Source organism: Typopeltis vanoorti, chromosome 21 (genome assembly GCF_054136105.1).
Source record: "Typopeltis vanoorti isolate ZY-2024b chromosome 21, IOZ_Tvanoo_1.0, whole genome shotgun sequence".
Classification (NCBI taxonomy): Eukaryota; Metazoa; Arthropoda; class Arachnida; order Uropygi; family Thelyphonidae; genus Typopeltis; species Typopeltis vanoorti.
Window position 1 is genome coordinate 5,040,510 of NC_143569.1, and position 14,243 is coordinate 5,054,752.

General features: G+C 37.9%; 1 protein-coding gene across 3 annotated transcripts in view; it reads right to left on the reverse strand.

Moving 5' to 3' along the window:
• LOC150094601 (cell adhesion molecule Dscam1-like) overlaps positions 1-14,243 on the reverse strand; it is an 823,608-nt gene that overhangs the window by 491,698 nt on the left and 317,667 nt on the right. For all 3 annotated transcript variants that reach the window (XM_090411254.1, XM_090411255.1, XM_090411256.1), the window contains exon 3: positions 14,156-14,242. In XM_090411254.1, the coding sequence (XP_090267380.1) occupies positions 14,156-14,174 (19 nt within the window). In that variant the 5' untranslated portion in view covers positions 14,175-14,242. The remainder of the gene's footprint in view (positions 1-14,155; position 14,243) is intronic.

A 14,243-nucleotide genomic window follows, 5' to 3' on the forward strand; every position in this document is an offset into this window, starting at 1 on the left:
AGGTGTAGCTATTAATTCTGCATTTTATAATAATGTGGATGTAAATTCCATCAGAAAGTCCCAGCAGTAACAGTTATACCAACCTAACAAAAGCATTAGAAAACACAATGCTAGTCACTCAGCTGCTTGTAAAATGCAGCCAAACACTAATTCGTGATACTTCGCTGGCCTTTTTGCATATAGGCAAGATAATGGTACCAATTTGGTTTGATTGGCTTTCATGGTCAGGTTCTCTGTCTAATGAAAAATCCTTTTTTCTAGACGAAAGTCTAATCTTCAAACGGACTGACTAACTGATATTGTACGAAAAAAAAAGTCCTTATAAAGGTCCCTAGAATAGTAGACGAGGTTCTGGCGCAGATATATATCCAACCGAAGAGTAAATCTGGAATCGTATTCTTGAATGAGCTACAGAGGTGTTAAGGCTAAAAATGGATGTGCTAACAGTATTTCCATAGACGGGAAAATTAACAGCAACTTGATGTTTGTATTGCCACTTGGAAAAACTGAAACGAGAATAAGAAAAAGATAGCAACAGAAAGAGAATATTCAAAGAGTGCGTAATTAGTTTATGATGTTCTGGTGTGTTTTATGTGAATCTCACCTCAAAGGTTAACCTATAGCAAAGAATTAACATGGATAGGTTACAGGTGAGATAATCCAGAAACCCCCTAGTGACCAAACAATTTCTTCAATCTACTTCAGACTCACAGTAAGCAGGATAGTGACCCCTTACTAGTTCTGAAATATGCATACGAACAGTGGAATTTGAACATTGTGTGTGTGAGAGAGAGAGAGAAAGAAAAAGAGAGAGAAATATCTTCTTGAAGATAGCGAAACATATCGGAGTAGCACTCAGTTTTAATGAATAAAAAGTCTACGAGTCGGACCTAGTTATATAAACTACTCGTAGTAAATTACTTTAGAAAATAGTCTTTCAGTTGCAGAGAGGATATGCCATCCACTTGGTCAAACTCGATGACAAATTTTAATAACTTTTGCGTGATAGTTTAACGATAGCAAATGCTTGTCATCTATACTTGCTGAATTCAGTATAGTAGGAAAAGAAGTCATCTGGAGATACAAATATTGAAACATCTCCTAGGATGTATCAATATCGAAAAAACTAGTGAATAAAGTCAACGAAAATCATGCTACTCAGAATGAATGAGAGATCTAGTAGAAAGTGAATGACAAGATTAGATGGACTGCTTAAAATGATCAGTAAAGTAGATAAGCTTTATCCTCAGACATCAGAATTAGGTGTCAATATTTTACGAGTGTTCTCCGTTTCTTGGAAGGAAAAGATCGTGTTTCCTTGAGGGAGAAAAAACTTCCCTTGCTTTCCAAGACTATCCTAATTCAGGCTCTAGTGAAAATGACAAGCTCTGATCCTGACGGGATTTAAAGTTAGTTTCTCCGAACAATGAACCCCTCTGCTGAATATGTAACCCTGCCGTACGAACATAGAACTTGGTAAAAGAGTATTTGCAGACTTCGCACTTTTTGACATTTCAAAAGAACGTTTTCCCTCCTGTCGTTTTCCCACATGTCGATCGTGCGCTGCGCTTTTTTATCATTCAGAAATATAAATCATTTAATCATAAAGTTTATTGGGTAGACACTTTTTATAGAAACTGTTTAAAATTATTAATTAGACACTATTTAAAATAAATTGCACATTTAACAATTGATACCTTCGTATCATAGGCAGCTGAGAGACGAAATATTTCCAATGTAAATCTGATGACCATGACGATTTTCTAAGGTCTTATCACTAAAGCAAGACGGACGACTGTGTTTAAGATTTTAAATGAAGATGCAAATAAGCGATTATTAAAATCGAGAATTCGTAAAATATATACGAAAATGTTTTCTCTAAGACAAGATGAGAGTTTTATTTAACAGAATTGTTTTAATTTTATTTTTTTTTTAAACATTCGTAAGGATTCTCCGGGTGTTATTCAAGTTACCTATTGTTTGCAAATGCAAAGGGTTTCTCATAATATATTCATGATATTCAAAGGTTCAACTGATAATGCAGAGGAACATTCCCACTGCTATTCTTAATGCTAATTCTCCCCCCCCCAAAAAAAAAAGACAACGCAACCCGTTAGTGTATACTGATGAGAATACAATAAACCTGATTTTTGAAATATTAGCACTTCAGGAGAGTTTCCCGATTTCAGTTAAGAATTAAGTGCACATAGTACAGTTTAGTCTAAACGGAGAGTCTATCTAATAATGAACGCTTTCTCTTAAATCTATGCAATTAAAATATTTTTATTGCAATAAGAGCGAATTGGATGGGCGAATCCATTTTATATTTGTTATAATTAAAGTAATTATTTAATGCAAGCAGATTAAAGCGTGTGAGCAGGTGTCATCAATTTAAGCAACTTTCGGTCACTTTGTCGCGTTACTTTCTTTGGTCAGAAGAACGAGATTGATTTCTCTGCAACAATTTTATCATAAAATTGCAGAGGAAATGCTTCTGATAAGTGTTGTAGTAAACTCTCAAAATGACTGGAGAATCAATGCTGAAAATAAGTAGGAGATAGATACTGTCTTTAAGGAGTTCATGAGCGTTAGAATTTTCATAGTAATAGTTTTAAAAGATCGAGATGCTGTTTATTCATTAAGTTACAGTTATATATCTATCTATCTGTTCCCTTCTGCCATACGGCCAGGGGAGGGTAGCTATATGCTACCATACTACGGAGATTATTATGAGCAAGGTGGTTTCCCGTTGCCTTCCTTGCCGTAAGTATTTTTTATGACTGTAACCTGTGTGTTCACGGGGCCGGTTTGCCTGCTTGCGGGATGAAAAACCCCAGATAAACTAGCGAAAAAAACCCTACTGCCCACGCCCAAGACCGGCTAACTTGGCTATGGCTGAGGAAGATCCTTAAGCTCCTCACGTCTCCGACGGGAATCGAACCTAGGACACTCCTTCCCCAGGCATATGGTTGCGAAGCGCTAAGCCACTAGGCTAACCGCGCGGACAAGTTACAGTTAATTTATTCAAATTTTGATTATTTCACAACTTTGTTAAATTTATTAAAAACGATATTAGTAATTTTCTTTTAAGTTAAAATTAAGGGGGTGATTATTTCTTCTCTAAAGAATAAATTTTATGATGCAAGAATTTTAATTAGTGAAAAAGAACAAGTCCAAAAGAATGGAACATTGTCATATACATTTCATCCACTTTCTCTCATGTTAAAAGATGAGTGATAAATTTTTTCTTTAACCAACAATAAATGGACCGTTGCAAGTATTGTACCCTCTCTATACAATAAATTTGGCTCTGTGCGACGTTTTATGTTACGGTGACTCAAAATTATACTTTTAGACTATCACAAAAAGATTTATGGAAATATTTATGCTTTTAGTAAAAATAATAGGTCCCGTTTGTTGTGATTGAAAAGACTACAGTTTTAACCAGTAGTCTTTGAAACACAGATTACGTGTTAAGGTTTGTGCAGACATGTATTTTGTTCATTTTCTGTATATATCAGCCACACTAGTACATGAACAAAAGAAATAATGCTTATATTTAAAACATATACAAATATATATTATAATACGAGTAAAATTAAGTGTATTCATTCTGAGTTGGTGTTTATGGCAGTGACGGCTGGGTTAGGGACACTTTGTGCAAGAATCCTGCCACCAGATCTCAAAATTCTTGTACCACTTTTATAAAGTGGTAACTGATTTGTAAAATAAGCTTCGTTGGACTGGCGTTAATGGGTGACTCCACAGGTGAGAGACAAGTCTAAGATGGAGACGTTGGACAAATAAATTCAACATCTTTATACGACGCACACTACATGTGTATGTCAAGTAAGATATGCTTCATTGTCTATCCATCTACCAAAGGATTTAAAATCATCGACTCAGATATCTGCACTTTCTTCAAGATACCTAGAACAGTCGAATACATACCTCACCTGTCCTGTAAATACAGCTATGATCATATATGCCCTGGACACTGCCCCATACTACCTGCAATCAATCACACGACAGCTAGAAGGCTATAGCATTTACTTTACACAGACCGTAATAGACACAGAATCTGAAACTCATTTCATTGCTTCGGATAAAAAATCGCCGAAGCACCAGACTTTTTAACGCAAGAACGCAGGCTGTTATACAGACATGGGTGGACAGTATGCCTAAGAAGGGTGATATAAGCTTATTAAGCTTTTCTCGTCGATTTGAGAAACCAAACTTAGCTTCGTTTGTAAGGTCGTAAAATTTCTTCGCTTCTTTGGAGAAATTCGAAACATTAGAAAAGCCACTTCCACAAGTTTTCAAAAAGGCACTTGTCGTTCTTCCATCACCCTCATGGAAGCTCCGTGCATCCCCTGGTGCATTACACATATGGCTTGCTTAAACTCTGAACATAGTGCAACCTTCAACATAGTACCATTTCGTAATAATACAGGGATACACATGCTAAGTATATAATACATGTTTTTCTTAGTGTTACTTACTGTCTGAAATCAACTATTTTCTTATTTATCGTGATGCCTTTTCTGAAGTGTATTCAAAAGGCTGCTGCACGTCTTTTGGAATATGAGCGCATGTCGTTTAGGTGGTTCTTCGAATGCTACTTATCTCGTTATTTTTCTTGCCCCGTTTGCATGGGGGGGGGGGGGAGGGGAATCAGCGCGCAAGTAAAATTCTTCCCAAATTGTTTGACATTCCTGGCGTATAATTTCCGAACGATCTGCTCTTTATCAGGCGCAGTTTGTAGCGTAAATATTAAATATGTGATACGATTAGCCAATAGCTGAAACTACTCTTATACATTTCCTTTCCTCGTATCACTTTAATATTTGAATTGGTGCCATATTGTCAGCCACACAAATTTTTTTGCTTACTGGAGTTGCTGTGCCATTAGCTAAGCGGATGAAAATAATTTTCTATATTTAATTGCTAGTGATGGTTTCTTGCAGAAAAGACAATTATAAAATCATACATCGTAAAGGTCATTATTTACATTCTTTCTGGTATGTTTGTGCTTTTTTTATGCAACGTTTTATTTATTTTATTTCTTTTTTAGCCCTGTGGTTTTAGAGTTTTGTTTCTTTAAAGAAATGCAACATGTAATTTAAACTTGGTATCCTTCTGCGCTTTGAAGATATTTCATGAGTGGAGACTATTAGATATTCGGATTTTATACTATATAACTTTGCAAACAAAGAGTTGTTGGCTTTTCTAAAAAAATTCTGAGGTTCTCCAGATATTCTGCAGAAGCTAAATTATTGTCCATGCAGGTAATATTTTCTGCTCTTTGGCTGAACTAAATGCTTGTTGAGCTGAATTTGGACTTTTATTTTTTGAACTGCTGGGAAAGTTAGACGTATTTCGTTTCGTTTGCTGGTTTATTAGAGAGGAAAATAACACTGCCTGCTGCTGGAGATTGGTTTGTGACAGGGATTGGTCGGAAATTCGTCCGTTGCAACATACCATAAGGAGTAGCATTACAGTAGCCCCCCCCACCCCTTATCCGCGGGGAATACGTTCCAAGACACCCGCAGATACCTGAAACCGCGGATAGTATCGAACCCTATATATTATGCCTATGATAAAGTTTAATTTCTAGATTAGGCACACTAAGAGATTAACAACAACAACTAATAATAAAATAGAACACTTATAACAATACACCGTAACAAAAGCTATTTGAATATGAATGGAATCTTAGCAACATCAGCATATGTTCTTTTTTTTTATTATTATTTATTTATTATTTTATGAAGTCGATAACTTTCTCCTTTTCACTTAAATTGAAGCATTTTACGGCTATCTTTGGCATATCCGAATTGCCAGTATCACCACTCTTGCGCTTCGGGGCCATTATTAAGTAAAATAAGGATTACTTGGACAAAAGCACCGCGAAACCGCGACAGTCGATCTCATAACCAAGAACTCAGAACAGCACGAAATTTAAAACTTATGAATTATTTCTGGAATTTGCCATTTAATTTTTTTTGGATGGCTACTAAGTGACTTAGTCGGGCTTTCTTCGACCAAGAGGAAAGGCTCTGGAAGTGTCGATCTGGATAAGGAGTGGAAGCTCTACTACTATGGTGTGAGCCCGACAATGTCTACTCACAAGCCCCAGCTGTCAGACTGTGTTGCTGAGTGGATCCCATTGGGGTGACGGGTATATGTGTTAAGGCTTCAGATGAAAAACTATGTTTGGCTGTGGTGCAAGCCTGTGCACCTAATCTAAGGGTGACTTCAATGCATATGTTGGAACAGATGACCAGACATGGAGGGGTGTGGTTGGGAGGAACGGCACCCCTGACCTTAACGCGAATGGGTTGAAATTATTGGATTTCTGCTGTAGCTTATCCATAATGAATACCTCCTTCCATCACCGAGAAGTCCATAAGTATACCTGGTACAGGGATACACTATGGTACAGGGACAACAAAAGGTCTCTGATTGACTTCTTTATAGTCTCAGCAGACCTATTTTCCTCAGTGTTGGACGTTCGTGTAAGAAGAGGGGCAGAACTGTCAACTGACCACCACCTTGTTGTGTGCACTCTACGGCTTCAGAAACCAGATGCTACCATCAACGCTGATAGGCCTAAGCAGCTATATCGCGTGAAATGGGAGGCATTGGAAAATGAGGCTGTGAGGATGAGATTTCCTCCAGGTTCAAAGAGATTCCTAAGCATACTGCAGATGTTGAGAAGGAATGGAAGCTGTTCAGAACAGCTGTCACTGCCTCTGCGCTCTCATGCGGTGGCAGAAAGCGGATCGGCGTGGCAACGGGTAGTGAGAAAAGGACACCTTGGTGGAACCAAGAAGTCCAAAAACCTGTCTGGGCAAAAAAGGAGTCCTACCTAACATGGCTTAGGGTTAGTTCACCTGAAATGCGTTTGCAGTATACTGAGGCATGAAAAGCTGCTGCTGAGGCAGTAAAGACAGCAAAGCAGAAGGCTTGGAAATCCTTTGGAGAAAGATTAGACTCATCCTATGCAAATGCAAACCAAGTATTCTGGCAGACCATCCGCCGCCTTCGAGGGAGGAAATCGTGTACAGCAAGGGCAATTAAGGCCTCTGATGGTGCACTTTTAATGCACAGATGGAAGGAATAATTTGAGCCTTCTTAACCCGGGTGACCCAGCAGTTGTGGACATCCAAGAGGTGCAGATCGGGGGCAATGACTAGTCTCACAGCAGAAGAGGTCCATTTAGCAATAAAATCGCTAAAATCGGGCAAGGCTGCTGGCGATGATGAAATTTTACCCGAAATGCTAAAAGCCGTAAATCGAGAGGGTGTTCTCTGGCTGACTCGAGTGTGTCAGGCTGCTTGTATATCTGGGCGAGCACCAAAGCAATGGCAGACAGGTATAATAATACCAGTCTTCAAGAAGGGGGACCAGAAGGTTTGCAGTAACTATTGTGGCATCTCTCTGCTCAGCCTGCCTGGGAAAGTGTACTAGGTGCTTGGAAAGACGGTGCAGGAGCATAGTTGAGTCAAAGTTCCAGGAAGTACAATGTGGCTTTCGTCCTGGTAGAAGGACAACTGACCAAATCTTCACTTTAATGCAAGTCTTTGAGAAATCTTGGGAATATGCCAAGAATGTCTACACATGTTTTGTGGACTTGCAGAAGACATATGCCCGGGTTCCTTGGGATAAGCTTTGGCAAGTAGTACAGTAGTATGGAGTGGATGACCAACTGTTAGCTGCCATCAAGTCCCTGTATGAATGTGCAGAGGTGTCAGGGTAAACAGCACAAAGGCTGAACTTCTCACAGTCTCCGTTGGCCTCCGCCAAGGGTGTGTGTGTTCTGTCACTCCTCCTTTTCATAATATTTATTGACTGGAATGATAGGCACAGCCGTGGCAATGAGTGTGTCAGAATTGGAAGATGTAGCATTGGACATCTGCTTTTTGCAGATCACCTAGTTCTGCTTAGCTCTTCCACAGATGAACTCCCGCGGACCCTGGATAGGTTTGTAGCTGTTTGTGCAGATGCCAGAATGATCAGTGTGGCCAAAACATAAACATTTGTTGTCTCAAGACAACCATCCCTGTGCATTCTACATGTAAGTGAAGTCCCAATGAGGCAGATGGAGAAGTTTGAATACCTTGAGTCCATATTTACGAATGATGGAAAGTGGGACGTAGAGCTAGATACTCGAATTGGCTTAGCAAGCTCAATATTGCAGGAGCTTGGCCGTTCGGTAGTATTGAAGTGGGAGTTAAGCCAGTAGGCAAAGTTGGCTGTCTTCAATACAGCCTATGTCCCCATCCTCACCTATGGTCACAAGAGTTGGGTAATGCCCGAAAGAATGCAGACACGAATCCAAGTGGCTGAAATGATGTTCCTTCAAGGAGTTACGGGACTGACAAGACTCGAAAAAGTCAGAAGCTCTGCAATTCAGGAACCCTCAATACTCAACCGCTGCTTTTCCTTGTTGAGAGATCACAGTTACCTTGGTACAGGCACCTGGTCAGAATTCCACAAGAGAGGTTCCCTCAGCATGCTCTCTTTGCCAAGCCAGAGGGTGGGAGGCCACGTGGAAGGCCAAGGACTCGCTGGATAGAATATATCCAAAACCTTGGGTGGACACGTTTTGGTATCCCACCAGAACACCTGAGCTTGGTGGCAGAGGATCGTGACCATTAGAAGTTCCTCTTGCAGCTGTTGTCCCCACAACCCAATTAGGAAAGGTGGGCCTTGAAGATGTATGTACTAAGTGACTAACGAGCGGGTAGCATATACTGTACAGTGTGGGATACGGTAGACAAAGGGGTGAATCACGTCCTGGGCAGGTCGGCACGCGATTTCATCACATTACTCAGAAAGCACACAATTTAAAACTTCTAAATTGTTTATTACTAAAAGAAAACCATACGGCTTCATTTCAGAGCTGTTGACCTTAGGTCTTATGAGAATATAAACCTCGGCATTCCCACGTTGCCTTGGCTTGCACTACTTAAGTAATGCTTGTAGTAGGGGTGGCACTAACAAACAGATCAAGGTCTTGATCTGTTTGTTATTGCCACATAAGGATTGAGTATGGAATGCTTGGAAATTCACTGGGTGACACATCTGTCAATGACAACAAGTTGCGTCTTTGGTTCGAGTGTGGAATTGTGCATAATTGGTCGAGTATAAAATTCTGGGATACTGATAAGATCAGTGATGTTATTGTGCAATTAGATATGTGACATCATGAGTATGGAATGCTTGGAATTTCGCTAGGGGACCCATCTGTCTGTGATGTCATTTTGTGTCTCACAAAGTGTGGGATTGTGGGTGATGGTTAGAGATAAGATAGAGTATGGAATCCTTCGAATTTCCCTGAGTGACACATCCGCAAATGACGTGACGTTGCTTTGGTGGCAACGTGACTTGAGATGAGCTTTTTGTTCATGTGTGGAATTATGGGTAATTATTAGTGATTGGAATTCGGGGAGGATTTGATCAAGTGTTTCGGTCATTGGCTCAAGTGTGGAACTATGTAAAAATATTTGTCAATAGATAGCAAACATTGTCTAAAATAATTAACTACTGGATATATCAGTGGAGTCCCCTCACGTTACCCTAGAACACACTTTTTTCTTTCATGTTAACATTTTCTAAAATAACTACTGGATATCAGTGGTGTCCCCCTCATTCCCCCCATCAAACACACAGACACATTTTTTTTCTTTCATGTTCAGATTATCTAAAATAATTAACTATGGGATATTAGTGGTTTCCCCCTCAAACACACTTTCCTATCCCCACACACCCCTCAAACACACTTTTTCCCCTGAATGTACATAACTCATCCAAATATTTTGATTTGTGTAAAATTTTAAGATCTTAAAGTTCATTACTTTTTCTAATTAAATGTTTACTTTATTACAAATTCTAAGCAGAAAAATTGAGCAACAAAAATGTGTGTGAATTCACTGTAACTTCAAAATTCGACATGAAATTCTTAAATATGGAGAACACATCAACGACACCTGAAATTTCTTCATTTAAATTAACAAATACTCATTTTATTTGACTGAAATATTATTTACAATATTGTATTTTCTGAATCTAACACACAGACATTAAATTAACTGGAAAATGCACACTATTTTTGTTCCTTACTCTTCTTATAACATTCATCCTGTTGCTCAAGGGGATATTTTCCCACGGTTGTGGAAGTGATGTTTTCTACATTGAGACAGCGATCTGGGAAAGTTTATTCATTTGTGTGATCATGGGAAATTGTTACTGTAGTAAAATGAAAGCTTAAATTTTTATTTTTTAAAACCAATACATATATTTTTGAGCATTGATATAAGCACAAAATCTTGCTATGTTTCAATAACATGTGTATAAGAATTACATGGTATTTTTTCATAATTTGTGCAACCATTATCATTTAAATCAAAAGGTAGGTCTGCCGATTAATTTTGATAATGTTTCTGATTTTCTCTACCTTTGGCAAGCACTATTTGATATTTGCATGTTGATTGTATTGTCCAATCTTTAGTTTGTCCAGAGAAAGACAACCAATTTTCCATTTCAGTTGATGATTATATTTAATTAACCAAGCATTCTGTAGAATTCTAAGCAAAATAAATATTCTTAAATATGGAAAACACGTCAACAACACCTAATTTCTTCATTTTAGTTTACAAATACACATTTATTTGAATGGAATATTATTTACAAGTATATTCGCAATGAAAAATTCAAACATGTAATTACTTAGGATTATTTCGCCAGATTTGTCTCTTGCTATTTTCCTGAAGAAAGAAAAATTTCAAACAGTTGGGATTCGCTAATTGTTTTTTTTACTTTACGGGATACACAAAACCAGTACAGTACAACACAACACACACAAGACCAGATGTGGCCTGAAAGAACGAATTGCAGTAAATAAACTGAAAATGAACTTGATTCTTGTTCCGTATTGGTTTCTTTCCATTGGGATATCATTGAGTTTAAGTGTAAATAGGTCGTTATTGTTGTGAGTATGTGTGACTTCCTGTGTGTGTGTGTGTGTGTGTGTGTGTGTGTGTGTGTGTGTGTGCGCATGAGTTGCTGGAGTGTTATGTTTTTGTTTGTTTACAGTAGAGGCTTATGGGTAATGGTTTTAATGTGGAATTCTGGGTGATGTTTAGATTATGGAATGTTTGGAATTTCTGTGGGGGAACCACCCATCATTGATATCATGTTGTGTCTTTGGTTTGAGTGTGGAATTCTGGGTAATGGTTTGCATATGGCATTGTGGGTGATAGCAATAAGATAAGGATAAGTGATGTCATTGAGCTTATGATGGCTAGAGTATGGAATCCTTCAATTTCCTTGGGGCTCATCCGTCACTGACGTCAAGTGTCTTTGGTTCGAGTTGTGGAATTCTGGGTAAAGTTTTGAGTATGGAATTCTGGATGATGGTTAGAGTATGGAATCATTGGAATTTCCCTGGGGACCATCAATCACTGACATCACATTGTGTGTTTGGTTCGAGTTGTGGAATTGTGAGTAAAGGTTTGAGTATGGAATTCTGGGTGATGGTTAGAGTATGGAATTCTGACAAGATTGAAATGTTGATTAGATAAGTGACATCACTTATATAATCGATTTAATCATTGATGATTAAATTAGACCTTCAAGACTTTATTCAATTCGATAACGATTCTTTATTTTGGGACATTTACGAATACTATATGAAGACTGCTTGTGTGTATCTGGTGACAGAAAAATACATGGAAAGCTTAGGGAGGCACGATGTGATATCCAGGCTAACACCTTATCATGTGTGTATGGAGCTGTGCTTCCTATGGTGCCCTATCTTAAGACACTTTTGCGTGTCCAACTATTTCGATGGAATGTAACAAAGAAACAGTGAGTAACAAATATTTTCTTTATTGAACTCATTGGAATATGTTAAGAGAGTATACTAAATCTTGTAAAATATGTCTAGGTAATTACATGTTTGAATATTTCTATCTGAATATACTTGTAAATAATATTTCAGCAAAATAAAATATGCATTTGTAAACTAAATTAACAAAGTTTTGTGTTGTTGTGTGAAAAAAAAATTAAAATTTAGATATAGAAAATGACACCTATACAAAAACCAAATGTGTAAAGATCGGTGACAAAGAAATCTTTAAGCAGAATCATTAACACAGATCATAATACAAGAAAACATAAATACAAAAAAAAATTATATATATATATACCAGGTGATTATAAAATAACGTCAAGTGTTCAGAGCCCTCTAGCAAGTAATGTATTGGACGAAACACATCAATATTTGGTAGACGTACAGAGTGGAACATGGGGATTCAATTTAACGAAAAAAAATAGTATAGTCCCTAAAGTCGCCAATAGGAGAAAATTTGGCGCTATTAACTGCATAAAATGCATTAGTTTGCATTATCGCGTTTCTTGTGAGCGATCATGCAATAAAAGGAAAGCCTGTGAGATTTTTTATCATTTGTAGATGAAGTGCTTTTTGATGTCTCTTACCTTACGTGAGCGTGCTTTGTTAGTCAAACTCTATTACCAGTGGAACAATAATGCTAGTGCTTGTCTTTGAAGTTTACGAAAAGGCCCCATTAGCATAACAAACTTACAAAAACTAATTCGGTGATTTGAAACTACTGGAACTCTAGTAGTGCAGGTAGGCAGGAGACACAAACCAATCAATCACTAACAAGTTGAACAAGTTGCAACTGCTATTGTGGAACAAGAGATGATGAATGTGCAGGGTACCAGCAGTGCATGAGCAATATCCTGGCAAACGGATATCGCATACACAACGGTGTGGAAAATCCAAATCAGATGTTTAAGTTTTACCCCTATAAAATCAGTCATGTACAAGAGTTGTGACCACACGATTCAACTTATCTTTGAGATTCTTAGCATGCATGGAAGTGGATGATGCATGGCTGTGGCGGATTTTATGGAGTGACAAATTGCACTTTTATTTGAACGGCGATATTAACACACGCAACTGTCGCATTCGGGCTCCAACTAATCCGCACGTGTATCTGCAGATGCCTATCCACCTGCCCAAAGTCACAGTGTGGTGTGGATTTACGGTATCTTTTATCATCGGTCCATATTTTTAGGAAAATCGCGAAAATGGACCAGTGACCTGTTCCTTCAAAGCTAACAGGTATGCCAATAAGCTACAGAACTTTGTGGTTCCACAACTGCAGCAAAGGATGTCTCGATTCGACCATCTTCACGCAGGATGGTGCACCACCACACATCAGACTTCACGTACAGCGTGTTGTGTTTTGCAACAACATTTATCTGACAGAGAATCATTAGTTGTGCATTTCCCATGCCATGGCCACCTAGATCGCCTGATCTCAAACCTTGTAACTTTTGGCTATGGAGATTTCTTAAAAGCATTGTGTATCAAGGACATGTATCTGATATTCCAACTTTGAAAGATCGAATAACATTACACGCGAGACAAATCAATTCCAATATGTTGCTAGCCACTGTGGAAAATGTCATGCGCCGTATGCAGTTCCTGGAACATCAGAATGGTGGTCACATCAAACTTCATTTATAATTAATAATAAACGTCATGAAATTGATATGTGATGTCTTTCATTTGTCATTTAGTCATTCATTAGTCACACCTACTAAAATTAATTTGGCAGCGCCAAAATTTCCCCTGTTCTCGACTTTTGGTACTATTTTTTTCGTTAAATCGAATCCCCATGTTCCACTATGTACGTCTACCGAATATTGATGTGTGTTTTCAAATACATTACTCGCTAGAGGGCTCTGAACACTTGACTTTATTTTATAATCACCCAGTATATTGCAACTGTGAAAATAATGCCAGGAAGAGAGAAAAAATTGGGGAAAACATATCCTGTAATCAATTATTTTTAAAAAATTGATAATTCTACATTATTTGAGTTATATATGTAAAACAATTGTTGGAAACATATTTCTGCATAATTATGCATGCAAAAAATAGTGAAGGTTTTTTTTTTTATTCAGTTATTCTGCTTAGAAGTTGAGATATGATTTCATAATTTTATCATTAAATCAAGTCGGTCACTAAGAACGATATAGGAGTAAGGGTAAAAATCAAAATTAATAGGCAAACCTGTTCATGAAAAATCGATATTGGTTGTCCATTGGTACATACCCCGCTGTAAACATTTCATCCATATACTCTAAAATCAGAACTGATAACCTCAATTAGAATGTTGGTGTCATTAGCATCACAGAACACC